Source organism: Pelobates fuscus, chromosome 1 (assembly GCF_036172605.1).
Source record: "Pelobates fuscus isolate aPelFus1 chromosome 1, aPelFus1.pri, whole genome shotgun sequence".
In the NCBI taxonomy this organism is placed as follows: Eukaryota; Metazoa; Chordata; class Amphibia; order Anura; family Pelobatidae; genus Pelobates; species Pelobates fuscus.
The window spans coordinates 28,791,360-28,815,712 of NC_086317.1; the positions used below are offsets into that span (position 1 = coordinate 28,791,360).

Sequence of the window (24,353 nt, forward strand, 5' to 3'; positions counted from 1 at the left end):
AGCAATCCTTGGTGGGATCCTCATACTTTCCCCTATTTGCCATACTGGGCGCTGTCACGATATTCTGTACAGTACCCCTCAATGATTGAACAACATGGCAATTATTTCTATCCCTGGTAAAACTATATTTTTGCCAGTTTGCACCATGCTGGATTATAATCCTTATGGTAAGCATTCACTATGAATCTGGAAACCGAAAAAATGGGTGTGCCACTCTACCTTGTACACAAACACAGTAACAGCCTAGCACTACTCAGCAGGCTCGTGACAAGTTATAACACTATACCCCTGCACGCACCATTCTGCAAATGTTACCATGTTGCAAACTATAATTTTGCAACTATGTTTTCCTTTTCATAGGATCCAGTTTACAGCCCGGCAATCCTGTATACCCTGCAAGTAGCGATCAAACAGTAATCTATCAAAACTCTCACCAAGTCCCTTTGGGTATAACCATACACCAACATACCCGGGGAGTCCATATCCCATAGGGTATGAATACACATCATCACATTTTCACTGTGTATCTATATGGTCAGCATTCAGTTGTTTCCAGAACATGAATGCTATATACTGTTTTGACTTTCATCTTATCCAGCAGGGCAGGAGTTAACTGGACCTATTTTTCATAGCCCCTCCCACCAACCAATCAGGACGCATGGCGCCCTATTTAAAATCGGACACACGAGATTTTCACTTACCCCTTGAAAAGCCGCTCACAGGCGAAACGCGCGTCGGGGCTTTTGTTCCTCTTCGTGTAGCTAACTTGGACAAGCTGTTTATATTCTATATCTAGAACTAGATCATTAGAGCTGAACTTGAGTGAACCTTGGTATCTTAGGAAATTTTTGGTAATCGAAAGTTATCTTTAGCTATCTCTAAAGTGTTATCTAACGAACCTGGCTATACAGACTCTTAGCAATCTCTGCAGTATTAACTAGGGGGTCTTCGGACTCCGACGAATTGACGAGACGCTATCCAGCCAGTATCAGCAACTCGACTAGTGGTCTCTCACAGTCAGGTGTCATTAAGCCGCTCACACTTTGACCAAACAAGACCCTCCTATTAAGTAAATGAGTTTTGTTCTATGCTGGCAATCGAAAGTTATCGTTATATTTATCTTTAGCTATCTTTGAATTGTTATCTAACGAACCTGGTTAAACAGACTCTTAGCAAATCTCTGCAGCATTTACTAGGGGGTCTTCGGACTCCGACTAATTGACGATACGTTATCTAGTCAGTATCAGCAACCCGACTAGCGGTCTCTTATGGTCAGGTGTCAACAAGCCGCTTACACTTTGACTAAACAAGACTAGACTATTAAGTAAATGAGTTTTGTTCTATGCAGTCGTACTGGACCAGAAGCCAGATAAAGTGAGCTCATCTTTAGAAAGCTCCAACAGTCTAAAGTGATTTCCAGTTATCTCTGCAATCCATACTAGAGGGTCCACTGACGTCTACCCATAAGAATCATTTAACCTAGGCTGTGCATCTTTCCAGCGGCTGTCTACGATCACACACTGACAAGCCGTGTAGAATAACTAAGTCCACTGGCCGACTAAAACCCTAGTGACCTGCTGGGATGCCAGCCTTATTACTTGACTCTTAATTGAGTATATCTGTTGAAACCCCTGTGAATTAACGCAGTATACACCAGTGACTCTCTAGACCCTCAGGTATTGCAGACTCGCCAATTTAGCAGGAATCAGAAATACAGTATTATAATATCTGATTCTCTCAGACAGACACCTCGTTCAGCTCTCCTTACCTATACTTCTATTTTGGGGATATCTATGCTTTTTACATCACTTGTCCACATTACCACATGTTGTCTGGCAAAGGCAGGGACCTTTAGCCGACCTAAGCTACACTATTATAAGTCAGCATCAGCCAATCCAGAGTAGTGGCATGATTTACCTGCTCTGGGCTATCTATCAGGTCCAGACCTGATATCTATCAAAATATCCAAAAATCTCCCATTGTTTGGGACTAAGACATAATAAATATATCTCTGGCTGTATATGTCTGACTATTTATTTGTGTATATACCATTGTACACATCATTTCCACCTTGCCCCTACTAACATAGAGACCAACAATTATCTCTCAGTATTAACACTCAGTATTAGTCTGCACTTGCAGTCTGATAAACTTACTATTCTAGTAGGGACATATATACGTTTATCAACGTTTTTTCTTCCTCTTTATGTTATGTCCGTCTAGAGTCTGATATCTTTTCAGCTCTCATTTTATCTATACATTAAAAGTTTATTAATTTTACATCGAGAATTAATTAAAAGTTATATTTTATCTCTCCTAAGGTCACTGGGCAGTCCAGTTCTTTGTTTTTTTTAAATAGTCGATGAGTTTGTTAGCTCTCACATGGATGCACTGAGCAGGCTAGATACTGAGCCATGTGGAGCAGAAAAGAACTGTCAAAAGACCTGCACAACAAGGTAATGGAACTTTAAAAAGATGGAAAAGGATATAAAAAAGATATCAAAAGCCTTTAAAATGCCAGTCAGTACTGTTCAATCACTAATAAAGAAGTGGAAATTCAGGGATCTCTTGATACCAAGCCAAGGTCAGGTAGACCAAGAAAGATTTCAGCCACAACTGCCAGAAGAATTGTGTGTGATACAAAGAAAACCCCACAGGTAACCTCAGGAGAAATGCAGGCTGCTCTGGAAAAATACGGTGTGGTTGTTTCAAGGAGCACAATACGACGATACTTGAACAAAAATGAGCTGCATGGTCGAGTTCCCAGAAAGAAGCCTTTACTGTGCCAATGCCCAAAAAAAGGCCAGTTACAATATGCCCGACAACACCTAGACACTCCTCACAGCTTCTGACACACTTTAATTTGGAGTGACGAGACCAAAATGCAGCTTTATGGTCACAACCATGAGCGCAATGTTTGGAGAGGGGTTAACAAGGCCTATAGTGAAAAGAATACCATCCACACTGTAAAGCTTACTGATGTTTTAGGGAGGGTGGGGAGGGGGGTGGTGGTGTGAGTATGTCACTGGGAATCTTGTAAAAATAGATAGCAAGATGAATGCAGCAAGTTATCAGAAAATACTGGCAGACAATTTACATTCTTCTGCACAAAGGCAGCGCATGGGACACTCTTGGACTTTCCAGCATGACAATGACCCAGAGCACAAGGCCAAGTTGGCCATCCAGTGGTGACAGCAGAAAAAAAGTAAAGGTTCGGGAGTGGCCATCACAGTCTCCTGACCTTAATATCCTTGAACCAATCTGGGAAGATCTCAAACGTGCAGTTCAATGCCTGGAGGCATTTTGCCAAGACAAATGGGAAGCTATACCCAGGGCCGCCACCAGAAATTTTGGGGCCAATAACTCAGCTCAGGGTCTGGGCCCCCTGGGGCCCACCTCCAAATACCGCCCACTGGGTCCGCCTCCAAATACCGCCCACAGGAATACACACACAGACACAAACATACACACTGATACAAAAGGACACAGATACATACTAACAGACACACATACTGAAACAGACATACACACATACAGGCATACATACTGACACACACATATTGAGACATACACACAGGCATACATAATGACAGACAGACACATACTAACATACATACAGACACACATCCATGAGGACTTAAAGACACATACATACATACAGACACCGACATACATACATACACACACACATACATACACACATACATTCATTCAGACACTGACATCCTTACACACATATATTCATAATGGCATACAGACATACACAGACATACATTCATAATGGCATACATACATACATACATACATACAGACTGACATACATGCATATATACAGACATACTGACAGACATACATGCATACAGACATCCATACACACATACACATAGCCATACGTTCATAATGATATGCAGACATACATATATACATATATAATGACATACATACATACATATAAACATACATAGACATACAGACAGACATACATACATACAGACAGACAGACATACATACATAGACATACATGCATGCAGTCAGACAGACAGACATACATAGACATACACACATACATACACACATACAGACATAAACACAGACATGCATGCATCCAGACAGACATACATAGACATACATACATACATAGACATACATGCATACAGACATACAGACAGACATACATGCATACAGACATACACATACATACAGACATACATACATACATAGACATACAGACAGACATACATAGACATACATGCATGCATACAGACATACACATACATACAGACATACATACATACATAGACATACAGACATACATACATAGACATACATACAGACACACAGACATACATACATACACAGACAGACATACAGACATACATGCATACAGACACACATACATACATACATACATACACATACATGCATACAGACAGACACACATGCATACATACATACATACATACACAGACAGACATACAGACATACATACACATACATGCATACAGACATACATACATACATACATACATACACACAGACATACAAACATACACACAGACATGCATGCATCCAGACAGACATACATAGACATACATAGACATACATAGACATACATACATAGACATACATGCATACATACATACATACATACATACATGCATACAGACATACACATACATACAGACATATATACATAGACATACAGACAGACATACATACATACAGACAGACATACATAGACATACATGCATGCATACAGACATACAGACAGACATACAGACAGATATGCATGCATACATACAGACATACAGACAGACATACACATACATACATACATACATAGACATACATACAGACAGACACACAGATATACATACATACACAGACAGACAGACATACATACACAGACAGACATACAGACATACAGATATACATACACATACATGCATACAGACAGACAGACACACATGCATACATACATACACAGACAGACATACATGCATGCATACATACAGACATACATACATAGACATACATACACATACATACAGACAGACATACATACACATACATACAGACAGACATACACATACATACATACATAGACATACATACATACATACATACACAGACAGACACACAGACATACATACATACACAGACAGACATACATACACAGGCATACATACATACACAGACAGACACACAGACATACATACACATACATGCATACAGACAGACATACACACATACATGCATACAGACAGACATACATACACATACATGCATACAGACACACGTAGAATGCTCATTTTCCAGCCACCCTCCTGTCTCTTACCTTTGCAGGAGGGTGGCTGGGGATGATGGGAGTCGGCGCAGCTCCCTCTTCACTGGCGCGCGGAGTGAGCTGGGAGGAAGTGACCACTTCCTCCCAGCAGCACTTGCGGCTGCTTTTTTTTTTTTTAAAGGGGCCCGGTTGCGCTATACCGGTCATAGCGCTGACCGGGCCCCTGAAGGAGGGGGCCCATCGGGTGGCCCTCAGTGTGTGGGCCACCCGATATGCCCCACACGTTATGGTTGTCACCCATTGATGGCGGCCCTGGCTATACCACCTGCAAGAATTAGGGGCCTCATAGAAAACTATTACAAAAGACTGCATGCTGTCATTGATGCTAAAGAGGGGAATACACATTATTAAGAACTAAGGGTTTGCTGAACAGGGGTCATTTCATTGTTTCTTTGTTGCTATGTTTTGTTTTATGATTGCGCCATTCTGTTATAACCTACAGTTGAATATGAATTCCATAAGAAATTCTTGCTCATGTTTTCTTATATCAAATTATCTTATAAGAAAACATATATACATAATGTATATATATATATACATATATTACCAATTCTCCAAGGGAATGCAATTTTTTTAGCACAACTTTTGAGCTGTAAGTTAAAAAATGTGTTAATAAAGTAAGTTTTATTAAAGTAGACCATACATTGTTATATATCTTTAATGTACTGGGCTTTTAAAGATACATTGCTTGACTTGTTGCTATGGAAATGGGCACTTTAGACATCTAAAAATAGTCTAATTATGGCTTTCTCTAAGAGAGGACGATTCAACATTTTATGGTATAAAAATAATAATCAAATGCCACAACAGAGGTATGACAATAATATAAAGTAGTAAAACATTATATATATATAACAAAATGGAGAGAGCACTCACATGGCTTAGTAGATAATGATGCTTTATTTAAGCAGACTAAATACAATTACAGCAGGATCATTTAAGTCCTATGATGGACACACACTGGCACAGACACTGTCACTCACACAGTAACCCACAAAAGCACACTGACACATAATCACCAATGCATGGTGAAAAGTCAGTATGGTCTACAGCGGTTGCTAGGAAACCGAGTCCAAATACGAGCTCCAGTAAATCAAAGCAAAAAGTCCGAATGAGGAGTGAAATTAAAAGCAAAGGTTCACCTGCACCGAATGCCATTCACCCAGAATATGCCGAACAAATTAATTGCATTGCAAAGAGAATTAAAGTACTGAACACCTTGTGAATCTGAAGTGCAAACTAGGCCTCTAGGGCGACGAAGATGCCAAACCAACTAGTCAGGCAGACTAGCTGAGTACAGAACACTCCGAAATGGAGAAGAGAAAAGCACCTCTGTATTAGCATGTGAATCTGCCAAATAGCAAGACAGAATCAGCAGTTAAATTCAGTTTATACTTAGAAAGAGCAAACATAATTATTAAGAAAGTGACAAATTAAACATTTTAAACAAAAAAAAATTATATTAAATAATCATCATAATGAACAAAGGCATTCAGCGATATGCTAGAGGTGTACTAGGAAAACAGTATCACTCTATAACTGGCGTAACATAATAGTAACAGAAACAAATAGATACAATAACAAAGAACAAAGTGTTCAAAGTTTTAGCAAGCACATAGGGCCCAAGCACACAACAAAAAACAAATCCAGTCCTGTACCGAATAGCTGTGTATTTTACACTGGATGTTTTAAGTCTAAGGTAAAATAATAATAATTTAAAAAAACATCCAATTTACCCCAACCTTCTATTGTAGTAATATAGGGTGCTGATAATATTCACCCCACCACCCTACATACAGCATCCACAAATTGATAGAGGCCTTACAGATACTGGACCATGCATGGGGTAGCAACATTAAGGCTAATGTCTTGCTAAGAAGCCATTCAAAGCAATAACTGACTCTTCAAGGTTCCTATCGCTCCAGCACACTCTTTCTGGGCATTTCTCACCCCCTCCCTCTGCCTCTTTCTCATAAACATTCAGCAATTTAGCTTCCTATATAAGGACACCATGCACATGTACATACTATCTTGATAAAAGTCCATCATAGGACTTAAATGTTGACCGTGTTGTAACTGTATTTAATCTGCTTCAATAAAGCATCATTATCTCTACCACTAAACCTTGTAAGTGCTCTCCGTTGTGTTTTTTTGTTTATTGGTAAGGGTTTTAGCACCACGGCAAGAATTTCTCAGGAGAAAGGCTAAAGGTGAGCCAGTGCCAGAAACTAATTTTAATGAAGTTGTTATGGTGCCAGAAGGGTTATTTTATTGTGCAATATTCTTGCACTAATGCAAGAATTTCTCAGGAGTCGTCGAGCACCTGGTTGTTAAGGTGCCAGGGGGTTCCTGGCACTGGCTCACCTTTTACACTGTTAAACAGAATAATGTTCATGGTAGCAGTAGCTCCAGTATAACTCTTCCAGTGTCTCCATAAAACTCCATGTAATTTGTATCTAGGCCAGAATTCTAAAGCCTGGTGCAGCATTTATTTGGATATCCATATTTACAGACCATCATTTAATAGTAATTATATGAGTATTCTATTATGTGCTTTCTTTATATTTATTGGTTTGCTAGATTCTAGAGTGATTTAGTTAAAAGCATACATATATCTGCATAAGCATAAACTTGAGTTTAACATTACTGAAATAAACCACTAGAGGTAGCTACATACATACTGTATATACACATAAAGTACATATTGCGGTGGGGGAAAACGTGTGGCTGAAAACCCCTTCCACCTGAAGCAAGCAGATGGTTAATACATTGCTTAACACAAATACACACACCAGTCAAGCCATAAGGCTTGCTTTCCCCACAGAAATCTCAATTTAACAGTGCTCTCACAACTGCAAGGGATTCTGGGTAGACATATGCAAATGAGCTCAACAAAACATTTTTGCCTCATAATTCCACTTTATACGTTGAATCCTTGGAGTTTGTGTATGCCGTATACAACAGCTTTGAAACACAACTCATATATTTTTATATATATATATTTTTTTTTTTTCTGCAGTACAATTTGAATCATATTTTAAAATACAAAGTAAAACAGACAAACAAATGAGTCTTATAGGATATTTAGAAAAAAAGAGTGAACATTTCATCCCAACATCCATTATCATTCTCCTTTTGTTGTATTGATCACTTAATATCTTTTTGGGTGTTTTAGTTCCAGGTCCCACTGCTGGTGTAAAGGCTGCTGCTGCTTCTGCTTCGATAGTGTACGTCTCATGGCTTCCTCCACTGAAGTTAAATGGAATTATCCGGAAATACACTGTGTTCTGCTCTCACCCCTACCCTACAGTAAGTAACAGGTCGAAAAGCTTCACTAATGGCCATTAGAGTAAATAAATAACCTCCATCTTTGTAAATGTGCAGAGGCATTTGAGAAGAGCGTAGGCGACTTTTTTTCTTTGGTGTTTACTGAAAAAATTATTTTGGTCTGTACTGTTTTTTTTATAAAACTTTAGAGTTAAAACAGAAGAACCCACCAGCCTTTGTTTGTCTCTAATATGAAACAGACGAAGAAGAACAACTGGTTTCGTGGGAAATAGCCTCCACACACATTTGAAATGTCACCGTTAACCATTACTCTCATTTATGGTCTGGGGCATCGGGAAATACCCCCTGAGCCACTGGCATGGCAGGGGGTGGTGGGCTGCAACCTCAATCCATTCTTCTGTAAATTTAAATAGTGATAGTTGTGTTGGGATCTCTGTTTCACAGTTCTGCAGGAGTTGCCCAGTACTATATGGACTTTTATAGGGACTGGTGGTCTCCATGATCTCTCCAGGCTTAGATTACCCAATAAGATTTTTCCTGATGGACTGTAGTATCTGAGGTTGACTACCAGGCTATACTGAGTATGCATGATGTTCCTGGAGCAGTTTGCCTGTGACCACAGTTTGAGAAGAGACAGTGATCGTTGGAAGATATAGAGTCAGCGGGAAATAGTCTTTTCTCCTAGAAATGCTCAGATATCTGTAAATGTTCCTTCATACTGTGCAGGGCATACTGTTTAAGGTTGCAGGGATATATGATGGTGCAAACATTGTCACTCCAGCAACCTACACCTGTCAAATATATATAGATTTGTTTGTTTTTTGATACATTCATGTGGCATTTCGGAGTTACAGAATTCTGATGACTGGCAACATTTGGACGAATTGTGATTCATTTGAAACTGAATGCACAAGTTTAACATATGATGCTCAGTCTCAGTACTTTCAGAGAAAGAAAAGTATTATCATTCTTGAAGGTCTTCACCTGTAAATCATATAATGGGGAATATCAAAACTCTCTATAATATGTGATATAGAAATATATATACATATATACTCATTGGGACCCTGCTAGCTCTGTCAGTCCAAGGTCTTGCAATTTCTACCATCACTATATGAAGACCTGGCTTCAATTTTCTTACCAAAAACAAGTCTCAAAAGTTCTCTATTTTTACCAGTACATTATCCTCATATAGATGTCCATGCATAAGATATAAAGGCGTATGTACTCTACATATTCAACCCACTGTCTGAATTATAAGTTGTTGTAATGAGCATATTCCTGCTCTTACCTTTTTGCAAACTGCAACGATCTCCGATACAATATACTTTGTTTCCTATGATTTCTCTTTTTAGTTTTAATTTGTATGTTGAGAAGTCTACGAATTTACAAGTTACAGGTTTAATTAAAATAAACTAAAAATGATATTGAGTTGCATTAGTCAACCCATTTCACTATACTTCTTTATTGGAATAATATGCCTATCACGGATGGAGGACTAGCCACTCGTTATCCCAGGTCTGATGGTAGTTCAGTTAGTCCGGTAACCAAACTAATGATTAGTAAAATATCCTTCCCTGTTGCTTCCAAATGAGTGAATCATACCATTTTTCACAGGCCGGCAGGAGTAAAAATGAAAACTTTAAAGAACAGTTTGTGATTATGATGTAAACTGTCAATGTCCCTTAACACCTTAAGGACCGAACTTCTGGAATAAAAGGGAATCATGACATGTCACACATGTCATGTGTCCTTAAGGGGTTAAAGAATTATTCTACATTTGCAGCCCTAATTTATTGGGGTAGATTGATAAAGCATTATATAGTTACATTAGTATGTTTAACAATGAAAACATGCTACTATTATACAACAAGGACACAAATAAAGTCTGATTCAATCCTAAAAGCACTCTGCCATTGACACACCTTCCAACATTTTAAATGGATCAAGAGGGACACTGTAATTTTAAGGGTGTGATTGGAGGTGTGGCTAGTGACGGGGCTGTACTGAGATATATTAGATATATTATATAGATAGATTATATTGCTCTACAGTTGGAGAAAATAGCTATTTGTGTTTTAGCAGGGAAACCTGGAGACATTCTGGGACAATATTATACATGTAGTACCAGCTAGCGACACGTTATACTGGAGCCTTTGACAACTGTTCCCTTTGCATCATTTTGCCACACAATTTGTCAGTTTTGCCTGAAAATATAACTTACATATTTTTTTTTTTTTTATAATTCTTATAATTTTTTATAATTTATTCTTTATCATGCACGAACAATACAAATAGGCAGGCAATGCCACAACAGCTATTGCTTGCATTTAAGGCAGCATTGAAAGACATTTGCTTGGCATATCTAAACATCGAATCACATTTTTTATTATATTGTAGAATCATTGAGAATTGGATCGACATGTCAGTTATAAGATAAGGCAGACAAAATACTAATTTGGATTAACATACAGACTTTTTTGTATAATTAGAGGGTCACAAGCTTATTTAAGGCTTATCTTTCGTTTAGGAGTTTTAAAAAACAAAAACAAAGAAGAAAAAGCATAGCTAAACGTAAGGTTAACAATCTAGGTAACTGCTTTTCGAAGGTACATTATGATCATCTAAAAGCCTGTCGTAAGCAATCATGTACATATAATCAGCACTTTCTGTTAATTGGAGTAAGAACAAGAGGTGCCCATTGCAGGGTCGTATAGACAACAGGCACAAAGAAAATAATACATTAAAAACAAGGTGCTAAGGCATTATGAGCATGCAAAGTGGGGACTTCAGTTTAAGGGGAGCTTTACAATGATCTGTTCACAGTCAGCTGGTTCCCGGGTCTGGGTAGACAGGTTTGGAGTCTGCACTGGTATCACTAGAGCAGTTTGTGAGGCTTTGGTTACTAAAGGGGCCATAGTGGGACCGTTACTCTAGCCGGAGTCAGTGAAGTGGGGATTCAGTAAGGCCTATAGATGAGTTAAACTGATTGTCGGCTGTGCGGACTATCCTCTTGTAGGTGGTCTGGACCAGAACTAGTCCCCAACACCTTCCTTACTGTTCAGCCAATGCCGGTCCTGGAGACCTGACAACAGATGCGCCGGGAATAAGGGCTGGTGTGTCGCCTCGGCAGGATTCTGTTTCTGTTAATCCCAGTGCGGAGAGGAAGCATATTTAATGAGGTATGCAGAGTCCTCGTCATGTGTGTCAATTCTGAAAGTGCCCCATGTCATGGTTGTGGGCCTCATTGCTGGTCTGACCCGCCATTTTGGGCCTCGCGCCTCGCCATCTCCATACACGATTTGATGGCGCTGTGCTCTTACGGGGCCCGTTCCAAGTCATACAGGCCTCAAGCTTCTCCCAGAAGGAGCTGAAAATTGTGGCTAGTTGGAGCTCTGTTTCTGTTGCGGTGTGGGAGGCCTCCGACAGTTTATATTCCTCACCAGGATCCACAGGACGTCATGTCTGAGTTGCTGTCTCGCCACCTAGCTGGGGGATCGAGTGAGGGTAGACCAGGATAACCCCCCGCCGGTCCAGGAGGGGGACGAAGGCCCAGAGACGTGTACCTGGCTCGTCGAAGCAGCAGGAAAGTGGTCGTCTTCCCTGCGCATGCCATGTTGGTAGGCCTCACCGTGATTTCGGGTGCGCCTTTGTTACTTTGTCACTTGGGTGGTGTTTGTGCGTGCGCCCTGGTATCTCCTGTCACTTGATGGCCTTTGTGTGGCATTTCAATGTCGTTTTGGTGTCTGAAATCCGCTTTTTTTTTGCCCCAAATAGCAGGAGCTGGTGAGGCAAGCGTCCTCTCAGCTCAGTGGTCAGGCCCCACCCCCCTTAAAATTGATTTCTAATGGTAGATTTGAGAGAAGTTGTCTTCACCCAACAACGAAAGGTATAAATACATAATTTCATGCATAAAGTGTACCATCTTCTGCACAGTCTGCTTGTTTTTTTATCCCTCTCCCCCCTCACTCTGCTCTTCAGAAAGATATATATGACCTCCAGGGCCGTCTTTAATATTGATTGGGCCCTGGGCAAGCATTTGATGGGGTCCCCTGACCCCCACTCCCTGACATGCAATCACGCTCTCCACTTCCCAACGCAGTAGCGGAACCATTTTACCAAGTTTGCAGAGTTGTATTAAGCACTGAGCTGTGTTTGTGTGTTTGAATGGAAGCATGTTTTTGTATTTAGTATGTTTGTGTAAATGTAGGGGTGTGTTTGTAGGTGGTGTTGGTGTTTGAATGCAAGCATGCATCTATGTGTAGTTTTTTTAATGCTGGGGTGTGTTTATATATATTTTGGGTTTTTAACACAAAGATGTGTTTGTATGTATTGTTGGTTACAATGCAGGACTGTGTTTGTATGTAGTGTTGAAGGTTGAAGGCAGGGGTGTACTTGTGTGTAGTGTTGTCGATTTGAATGATGCGATGTATGCACATGTACACATACACTGTGATACACATACACATACTGAAATACATGCAGATACACAGATATAAACACTGACACTCACACTATATAACACTAGATATAAACACTGACACTCACACACACATGCAGATACAGACTGACACAGATACACACACTAACACATACAGACACACAGACACACATACAGAGACATATATACAAACACTGACACATATGGATACTCAGACACACTGATGCATATAATGACACACATGCAGATACACACTGACTATATACAGCTGCACACACAGATATACACACACAGGTACACACACTGACAACATACAGATACACAAATACATACAATGATAACATACACATACAGACACACATATACACAACCTGACACACATGCAGATACACACAGACCACATAGAGAAACATGGATATACTAAATACAGATACAGAGATATACAAACACAGATATACATACTGACAACACAGATACACACTGACAGACATACTGATACACACACACACGGACACCCTGACAGACATACTCACACATACTAAGCCACATACAGACATACTAAGACACAGACAGACATACTGAAGCACACAAATACTGACACACACATACTGACACACATGCAAAGTTTCCATTTTTACACACTGACAGACATACTGACACACTGACAGACAAACTAACATGCACATTGACAGACAAACTGACATGCACAGACAAACATACTGACACACACAGAGACATACTGACACACACAGAGACATACTGACACACACACATATGCCTTGGCAGACATACCGACACACACACAGACATACTGACACACACAGAGAAATACTGACACACACACACACATACGCCCTGGCAGACATACTGACACACACAGAGACATACTGACACACAGACATAGTGACACACACACACACACACACAGAGACACCCTGACAGACATACTGACACACACAGACATAAGACACACATACTGACAGACATACTGACACACACACAGACACCCTGACTGACATACCCACACACATAATAAGACACACACAGATACACTGACACACACAGACAGGCATACTAAGACACACACAGACATACACACAAAAATGGTGACACACACACAGACACCTTGACCGACATACTCACACACATACACACATACTAAGACACACACAGACATACTGACACACACAGACACCCTGACAGACATACTGACACACACATACAACCTGACAGACATACTCCCACACATACTAAGACACACACAGACACCCTGACACACACACACACACACACACACATAAATGGTGACACACACACACCTTGACAGACATACTCACACTCATACACACATACTAAGACACACACATACATACTGACACACACAGACACCCTGACAGACATACTGACACTCTAACAGACATACTGTCACACACACACACACACACACACAGACATACACACAGAAACCCTAACAGATATACTCACCCACATACACACATACTAAGACACACACAGACATACGGACTCACATGCAAAGTTTACATTTATAAAGCCACCCACTAGCCCTACCTTATGGGTTCCCTGGGGTCCAGTGGCAGGCTGAGGTAGTTGGGAGTGTGAGGCTCTGGCACTCCAGCCCCCTCCTGACGGCCTCCTCCTCCTCCATCCTGCGCGGCTTCACTCTATCTGGGAGGAAGTGACTCATGGCATTCACTTCCTCCCAGCCTGCTGCAGTAAAACAAGGGGGCCCTGTCACTCTGTTTAAGGGCCACAGCACCCAACCGGGCCCTCTTAGTGTGTGGGCTCCAGGTGCAGCTGCAGCACCGGCGGGCCCATGAGACAAATAATATTTTTAAAAAATTGCAGACAGAGGGGCCCACGGTGTAGCTGCTTTGGGCCCCCCAGGAGTAAGTGGGCCTGGGGCAGCTGCCCCGTTTGCCCCGCTTTAAAGACGGCCGTGATGGCCTCTGCAAGAATGTTGTCTATTTTCTACAAAACCTGTGTCTTATCTGCACTCAAGTCGCTTTAACCGCTGTATCACAACTCAACTTTGAGTTCTATGTGTCGTCTTGCTCAAAAATGCTTCAGACTTGAGAAAGGAAGGTTCTCCCGAAAGCTTGTCATTAAAAAATTCTGTTAGTCCAACAAAAAAGGTATTACAAGATACAAATTTTATCTGTTTTTTACATCTACATCACTGGACTAATACAGCTACAATCTCTACTTGAACACTATATATATTTATACACTAAATAACACCAAATTGGTAAATTGGGACAGCTGACAATACTTTTGTTTAGCAAATACCGTTGCTGTTTATGGAAGCTTGAATGTATGAATTTTTTTTTTATTATTTATTTTAGTTTTATTACCAATATTTGATTTCCTCTTCTCCATATATTTGGGAGCCTGCACAGGGATCCATATCGGCAGGTTGCTATCTTTACACTATCGACTGGAATCGCTCTCTTGGTTCTGCTGGAGCTGATTGGGGCTTCATTGTCTGGCATATCAATGGCATTTAAACAGAGCGACTCTTTACATTTATATGTGTTGGGTTTTCAGTTTTTATGCACCAAGAGTGTTTTTTATTTGCTTGGCACGCTATGCTATTATTTGCATAAACATGGTATCATGGTATAAGAGATAAGAATATATAACAATATATCTAAAGATAAGTATTATCATTGTTTGATTGGTTAATTATCACTTGTTTAGGGAATTGCATGATGGACACGAAGAGTTGTTTTTTTCTAGTTCCTTATATTTAATTAGCATTTGGTAGCGCCTTTTATTTATCCACTAATAATTGGCTTAATTTTAAAATGTTTAATACATTAAACTGACTGCTGGAGTAGCATGTACTGAGGGTAAAAACAGCGAACCATAACAAAATTCCAGAAAAAAAAAAAAAAAAACCTAGAAAACAAATGTATAATCCAAATGTGAAACAATATCATGCTATTATGAAAATCTAACACCAGGTGGCAGTATGGTTCCATTCTCGGCTACTTCACTGTAAACACAACTTACACCTACGCATTCGGCTCCCTTGTTCTGTAACTCTTTGTGTGCGATTCTGGTATACACAGTATCCATTCCTATATGCTGCACCTGCTTCAATACATTTTCTGACATGTTTACCTTTTGCCAGTCATTGAGACTGTCATTCAGAACGGTGCGTCTCATTACAATTGTCATCATGAAATCCTAGTTATTTCAAGTTGCCCAGATGTATACATTATGTCGGTGGTGAAATTTTTCAAAACCGTTAAATGAATCAGACTGTGTAATACCATCCTCTTAAACTGTAGCATCCTGGGATTTCAGACTTGAATGGCTGACATTTAAAGTGACAGCATAGCCCTTGGATTGGCATACTTACACCAACTGATGGGTGTTGCAATATTGTCAGAAGTAATAATTGCATGTGTTTTACAATATAATGTATATCAGGGTCCCCAGATATCGCTTCTAGAGGCTAATGGTTATAGAAAGTCTAGGACGCTACCATGCTCTCTGTTGGAAGTTATCGCGAAGTCACAAAGTAAAAAGAATGGTCACCATTGTCACCTGTAGACTGAACTCTATAGGACTCTCTTTATGATGATTTAGTGGGATACAAGCATTGAAAATCATACTACATTCAGAAAAAGGAACCGTTTGTATTTACAGAGTAATTAACAGTGTTTATATTAAGACGAGATCTGCAGCTTTTGCAAGCTGTTTTAGATATATCCCAATAAAAAACAAATGCATACTTTCATTGGGGTAAATCTTCTTAAAAATTATTTTGTGTAGTATCCCTTTAAGCCCTATTAAAATAAAGGACATGATTGAAGTGGCCCATAGATTCTGAGTTCAAAGAATACACTTTTCTCTCACCATCGTGTCCTTTCCCCTATAATACCGAGTTATGCAAAAAAAAACATAATTCATTAAACTACTAAATGATTAATCTCATCATTACCGGACATTTAGAATCTTACCGACATTTTCGTGTTTCTGACTCCAGATCCACCTTGTATACTGAGATCTGTTAATTACCCTGCCCTTTTACATCAAACTTCGAGCGGCTCACTCACTGATAGGGTGATGCCATTAACAGGTTAAGCGGCACTCTCGACTCAACATGACTCCAGGATACCTTTCGGAAACGCAAATCTGGCTTTGGCCAACATTCACACATTTTAAAATCTGTCATAGGTTAGTTTACAGCAGGGTTTTTTTTTTTACCAGTAATTTCCGCAGATGTTAAAGGACTGCAACTCCCATTAACCTGTACCAGGCAAGAGGAATGCAAGCAGCGAGTGTCGGTTCATATGCTTTCTAGATCAATAATAGCTGGCTGTACGTCTGATATTTTGAAAACCCCTGTGTTTGTTTTGTTATTTCTGTAAAAGTATACAGGCCGCTTATTTTACATCTCTAGAACATAATATCTTATAATTTATAATCATAGCTCTACAAAGGACATATCCACTTTAATTTATAATATTATAAATTGACCTGGATGCACTTGCAAACAGGTTTTTTTTTTTTTTTTTAAATCTTTGTTTCACCAATTCCTGCTTTATTTTCTCAAGGGACATTACCCTGGATTGTGCTTTAATATGCAATGTGCTGTTTACCTGATCTTTAAGCCATTTTTTGGCACATTTAAAAAAATAAATCACATTTTTTATTTAGTAAAATATTCCTCAGACATAAATATTTCATAAAAGTGTTTGCACATGCTTTATTTTAACAGAGATCTTACATCATATGGTTTTGTTCATTCATTGCTTTCTTTTTAGTACTTTCTTTTCTTCTACCCAGGGGTGAAAATACAAATTCCAAGGTTGTAGTCTTAAATTCTATCAAGAAATTGCAAAGAGTGTCAAACATGAGTTTCAGCATTTCTTCAAACTTGTGAATTTCACAACAAGCAGTCAACATACATTTATATGCAATACCAGGAGGAGGTATTCTAAGCAGTATTCACCATCTAAGGTGAACAATAGACTTGGAGCACAATTCCACCAAACTTGGGTCAATTGGGTGACTGGCTGAATTCCCGAACTCTAAGCCGAAATGTAACCCAATCATGGATTTCATGGTTGTGCTTCTGGATTTTGCCCGTGTCAACAAGAAAAATAGATGATTGTAGGGAAAAAAAGATTAGTGATGGTTAGATAACAGCCACTGAATTATCAAATTAATCTATATTTTATACAGACCATGTGAGAAGTGAGCAACAGGGTGAAAAAAAGCAGGAGCATTAAAAAAAAAAATCTATGTTTATATCTGTTGTGGACCACGGGTAACCCAACTGGTTAGCTCCGCTTATTCCTTTATTCAGCCACTCTGGAACCATCAAATTAACCAGACCTCTATTCCCCCCGGTAACTGGACGAGACACAGCTCAGGGAGTACAACTGAATTTTATTGTGTCACAGACGGCTTTTATGCATAACCCCTTGCAAGGGGTCTTCCACACAAACAAACAGGTGTTTCCATGCCAGGATCCTCTGTACCTGGGAGCCAAGGCGCGGGAAAAGGGACCTAGCCTCTTTGTCTCCCAGGTACAGAAAGCATGCCTAAGTAGCCAGTGCCCCAAAAGTGTCCCCACCAACCTTAGGACCACCCACATAAGTACATGTCCTCGACCAGTCTCCGTTCGTGAGGGGAGCACTCATTAATTACTTGCCTTGTGGTTTCACACTTCTGTTACTGGTGTGAACGTTCTAATTAATTGGGGTGAACATTCTAATGTGGCACCGGGGGTGGTCCACGTTTGGGAGACGAATAGGTTCTGTTCGTATGTACGCTCCCGAACAAGGAGGGAGAACAAGGCACAGCACACAAAATACAGGGGAAAACAAACAATATAAGGGGAAAACATACGAATAAGCAGTGGTGCTGCCACAATATTTATAGTATATATATATTTTAACTGATACTCCTCTTTTTCCTCTGTGTTACTTTTTCTCATTTGACTTGTGAACCAAATGGCAGGAAAATGCTCCTATCAGTGTACTGCAAAATATATACATAGTATATTGTGTATATATTTTGCTGCACACTGATCGGCCCACTGTCACTGTCTGGCCAATGTCTGGCCAAAAATCGGATGACCTAAGTAAATATTTTATTTTTGGAAAAAATGGTTTGCCCGAGCCAAATTTTCTCGCCCTGAGCAATTCTAGTAAAGAGTCCAGTACAGAAATGTACACACACACACAATGAGTGCCACTCGTGAATTAGGCCTTCCCATAGGAAAGCATTGAATAAATGCTTTCCTATGGGGATTTTGAGAAGCTGGAGGTCCTTATGCATAGAGTGAGGACCTCCAGCATCATTTCACTAAGTCTGGTAGACAGCCACTAGAGGCAGTCTTAATGCAATATAAACATTGCTGGACAAAAGGGGAAGGGACACTGCACTAAGACCACTTCAATGAGATGAAGTGGTATGAGTGCCTATAGTGTCCTTTTAATGTATCGCTAGGATTCTAGAATTTTGTAAAGTTTCTCCAAAGGGATGCAGAAAAGTCTAAGGCTTTGCCTCCTGATGATACATATTAAGTGTTACACAGTGTAGGATCAGAAAAATACTTTAGATTTTTTTCTCTTAATCAATTGCAAATACAAAAATACATGTCTCATCAATTTTTAAGGGATGTATTTACACTGTCACTTTTCAAGATTTTTATTATGATATTTTCTTAATCCCCGCATTTAAAAAAAACATGTATTTGTGAGGTTTAAAAAAAAAAAAAAAGAGTTAAATGTGGAAATGACACCTCTTTATCCTGCATCTGCACATATTGACTCCCTGTCAATCATTGTTATGAGCTCTGATCTTTGTACCTGCCATTTAGCACAGAGGAGGCATATAGAGAAGAGGAGAAATAAAACAAGGTTTCTATCCCTCCTCCTTGTTTGGAATCTTCATTCTGACTTTACCTTGTCTAAGCTGGACGATGATGTCATTTGCAAAATCTTTAAAATAAATGAAAACAGAGAGGGTTGGATATAGCATCTGTGTGTTACATGCTCGCTGCACTTATTGTTAATATAAAATGTAATGTTGTAAAAGCTTTCTGGTGGCACATTGGTATCTGGTATTATTTATGAACATCTTAGATACATGTTTTGATGCCATATTATATGATACACCAACTGTAAACCTCCTATAGAGTGTAATAATCTCAGGAAACAGACCAAATGCAAATGTTCCTTTTATGTACTGACAACGTAATTGACTGTTGTCTGTATTATCCTGCCTCGTTGTGTGGGTGGTCCTAATTATTTCCTATTCTATAAGGGAAAGAAACATTGTCTTGACCATTGAGGGTGGTCCATGGGGGTATGTTCGGACCCCCAGACTTGCTTAGTCTGCTTCAGCAAGATTTCTGACATCTCACCTACTGGCTTTACCTTGGGCAATCACATCCTAGCCCTAAAAACAGGCTTGCCTATTGTCCTCTGCTGTAGAGATGTCATTGGGTAATGGCATCAGTGGGTGGAGTCAGACTTCTTTAAATCAAACACCATTTCCAAATTCATTTATTCATAGGTTTATGGTACTGAATAGGGCATGGCTTGCGTTAGGGGTTGAGTAAAGGGATAAAGTGGATAGAGCCCAAAAAGTTCAAATCCCAGGGATAGAGTCTAACGTGGTGCTATTGTTAAACTTTACTAGCCACCACTGATCTTGCCTGATCTGTTATGTGTTTTATTTTACATGTGATCCCTAACTTGTGTAATCATTATTATGTAATTTAACTGTAATCATTATTTTGTTTAAAAAAAAAAAAAAAGGCTAGACCTTATACCAAACCATGAGTTTTTTTGGGTCAAGGTAATTGTGGCAATGCCAAAGGATCTGCCTGGTAGAGAGATTTAATATGTTAGTAAAGTCAGAAGCAGGTTGATAAAGGTGAGCAGAAGGGATGATGTCTACTATACAGAAGAAGACATTAGAGCGGAGGACACTATATGTGCTGTGCCGTGAAATCTTTCTGTGGGTAGACGTGTGAGTCCTTACACAGAGGACTGTCCCACAAAGCTGCTACAGACTGGCTGCACTTGAAAGAGTTTAAATCCATGCTTATTAATTACTAGCCCATTAGTGAGGAGTAATCTGAATGTATCCTTAAAAGGCAGATACTACAGCAGTTAAAAAATATATAGAATTTTAACCTCCAATATTGTTCCAACAAACCTGTGTCTGCCAGGCAGACAAATAATTAAAAATTCATGGTTCCTTTGGCTTCTGCATGAATTACTTATGATTTAGGTAGATTAAAAGATTTTACAGGCTAATCTAATGAACAATAATAGTGTGTTAACAGTAAACACATTGAATAGTTTTATTAGTTTACTGGCTGATCCAAGTTTACCTCTAGGCGTTCGAGGTATAGCGGCACAGCTATATGCAAAAAGTATTAAAAAGAAAAAAGCAAAAGTATTAAAAAGAAAAATCTAGAATATTGTTATATATTTTACTGGGGTAATGATTATATATTGAATTACTCTTCTTATTTAGAGTAAAAAATGGGTCGCAAGAGAATACTGAGAACGGGCAGCAGCTGAAATAGCCTGCCCTTCGGTGGGTCCCCGCTCAGTTCTCAAGCTGTTTTTTGCTCATCTTGTGCCATTACAGAGAGAACATATCTGAAGCATATCAGACTGGTCCCACCCATACGGGCAGTCCAGATCCGAAATGCCAGCAAGTTCCCTCTGCACGAGAGACACAGCAACCCCAGACGATCGTTTCAGCCTTGTTAGGCATCATCAGTGAGGCATAGCTGATATCTCCCTAGACACCGTGAGCAAGGGGTCCACGTCTGGATTATCCCTTTAAACTTGTGGACGTGGACCCCTTGCTCACGGTGCCTAGAGAGATATCAGCTATGCCTCACTGATGATGCCTAACAAGGCTGAAACGATCGTCTGGGTTTGCTGTGTCTCTCGTGCAGAGAGAACTTGCTGGCATTTCGGATCTGGACTGCCCGTATGGGTGGGACCAGTCTGATATGCTTCAGATATGTTCTCTCTGTAATGGCACAAGATGAGCTAAAACCAGCTTGAGTTCTGAGCGGGGACCCACTGAAGGGCAGGCTATTTCAGCTGCTGTCCGTTCTCAGAATACTCTTGCGACCCGTTTTTTTCTACTCTTCTTATTTGGATGAAAGTAGACGTTACATTGTGTGCTGTTTACCAGGAGGGCTCAAAAATATTACATGTAAATTTAGACAGGATGACACCGACAGAGGGGTTAACAGGAAATGTTTTATGTGAAACATCTTTCCATACTATAGAAGGAATTGTAAGATTTTTTTTTCACCCTAAAATACAGTAGACACATGGGTATATGAGGGTATCTCGATAGATACTCCACTTACTCACCTACCTAGGTGATATAGACTTATAGAATATGTTGCTGGTGTCGCATCTCATCCTTGTAGTTGGGTTACAATGTAACTTTATGAAGTTTTCTGCAGAAAATATCAATATAGAGAACATTACAATGTAGTGGAAAGAAATGCTTCTGTCTCTTTCACATTTCTACTAAATATATTTAAAGGAACACTCTGGACACCAACAAAACATTAATGCATTTGGTTTAATTTGTGCATGCTCATATTCTTTGTGGAATGCAATGTTATAAGCCTGCCTCCTTAGCCACACCCCCTCACTCCACAAAAAAAGACTTCCTTATCAAATGTATGTACACTGCAGCACTGAATGATCTGATTGACAAAAAAACCTGCATAAGAAGAAGTAAACACCCATGGAGTAATATTGTAAGCAGATCATTATCTGTTTATAATTTCTCTCACTTTCTGCCACCGGGTTGTAAATTGAAAACCGCTCACTCAGTGAGGTTGAGGCTGAGACTGTGTGCATGCATTTGATTAGGAAGTCTTTCAGGTATGAGCGGCATAGTTAAGGAGGCAGGCATATGGTGCAGAATTCTGCAAAATATTTTTTTGTGTGAAAAATCTACAATGATTTGAGCATCCCAAAAACATTAATGAGGCCAAAATCTATCACATGTACTAAAGTTCTATTGATATCCTGAGTTTCCCTTTAATATTCGGCAGTTGAGACTCACAGTATTCAATGTACATCCTAAAAAGAGTCTGTCTGTACTATACAAAAATAAGTTTGTTAAAGTTTGTTATATTTTTCCTAAAAGATATGTCCTTCTCTGAGCACATTTCTTCATCAGACATATACACTTGCCTATACCTGCTGGTTCAAGACTGTAATTCACACAGGAGCACATGCATAATTCTACATTTTTAGGTGCCTAACAGAGTGTGTTTTTAAACTCTGTCGATACGGCTTTTCCTTGGCTTATGAAAAAGCAAGAAAATATTTTAAAGAAGTCCTGGAACGTTACAGGGTTATTCACTAGAGTGAGAATTCAAAGTGTTTTCAAATAGAATTTCTAATTTATTTCTCAAGAAGCCAAAGTTAGCTTTGCTTTCAATTCAGCTACTTTGGCCTACAATTTGAAATTCACTTTGATTTTTTTCTTTAGTAAATAACCCTGTTAGTATTACAACATGTCATGTGTTGAGATTAAATATCTATTGTTCATTATTTCAAATTCTAATTTTAGTCCTGGTGACTTATCTAGGATTATGGCTGTAGCAGAGTGCAGTAGTAGAATCCACGATCTCCGCTGGTATAACAGGTAAATCCACAGTCAGCGCTGAAAAGGAAGGCAATATCCCCAATCCTCCCAATAACCAGACGAAACCCAGTCTGGGAGTCAACTAGCAGCTTTATTCAGAACTTCCAGTATTTATGCAAGTCCCCATGCAAGGGGTTTCCTTACTGACAAAGCAGGGGTGATACAGTAAGGGACTACATGGGGGACTTAACATTTGGTACATTTCTCCCATCAGGCACCGCTGCACGAGAGGGATACTCCCACTGAAATATACTGTTAAGTGGATTATCTCCTTGTGCAGCAGAACCGGCATTTTACATTAAAATCTGTAACTTGGACAATATTCGTCTGTTTGGCACGAACAGACGTTCGGTAAATAGCTGGGGTCTGCGGGTACGTTTCGTGGGAATACCGCTCAGATCCCAGCTAAACTAACTGAACGCCATATGAAATATACTTATCTATTTAGTTCGTATAAAAAGAACCGAACGTCAATGGGTCTCCCAATAGAAGAAGACCGGAGCTCCCGAACCGCCTGGAAGTACAGCGGTGTTCGTGCCATCGAGTAGCCGTTTTTGGTTCCATGCACTCGACGACCAAACACCG

The 24,353-nt window shown here is 39.6% G+C and overlaps 1 protein-coding gene across 2 annotated transcripts in view; it reads left to right on the top strand.

Annotated features, from left to right (window-relative positions):
- The window catches only part of DSCAM (DS cell adhesion molecule), a 563,650-nt gene that overhangs the window by 342,851 nt on the left and 196,446 nt on the right, over window positions 1–24,353 (top strand). For both annotated transcript variants that reach the window (XM_063447089.1, XM_063447097.1), the window contains exon 20: window positions 8,523–8,656. In XM_063447089.1, the coding sequence (XP_063303159.1) occupies window positions 8,523–8,656 (134 nt within the window). The remainder of the gene's footprint in view (window positions 1–8,522; window positions 8,657–24,353) is intronic.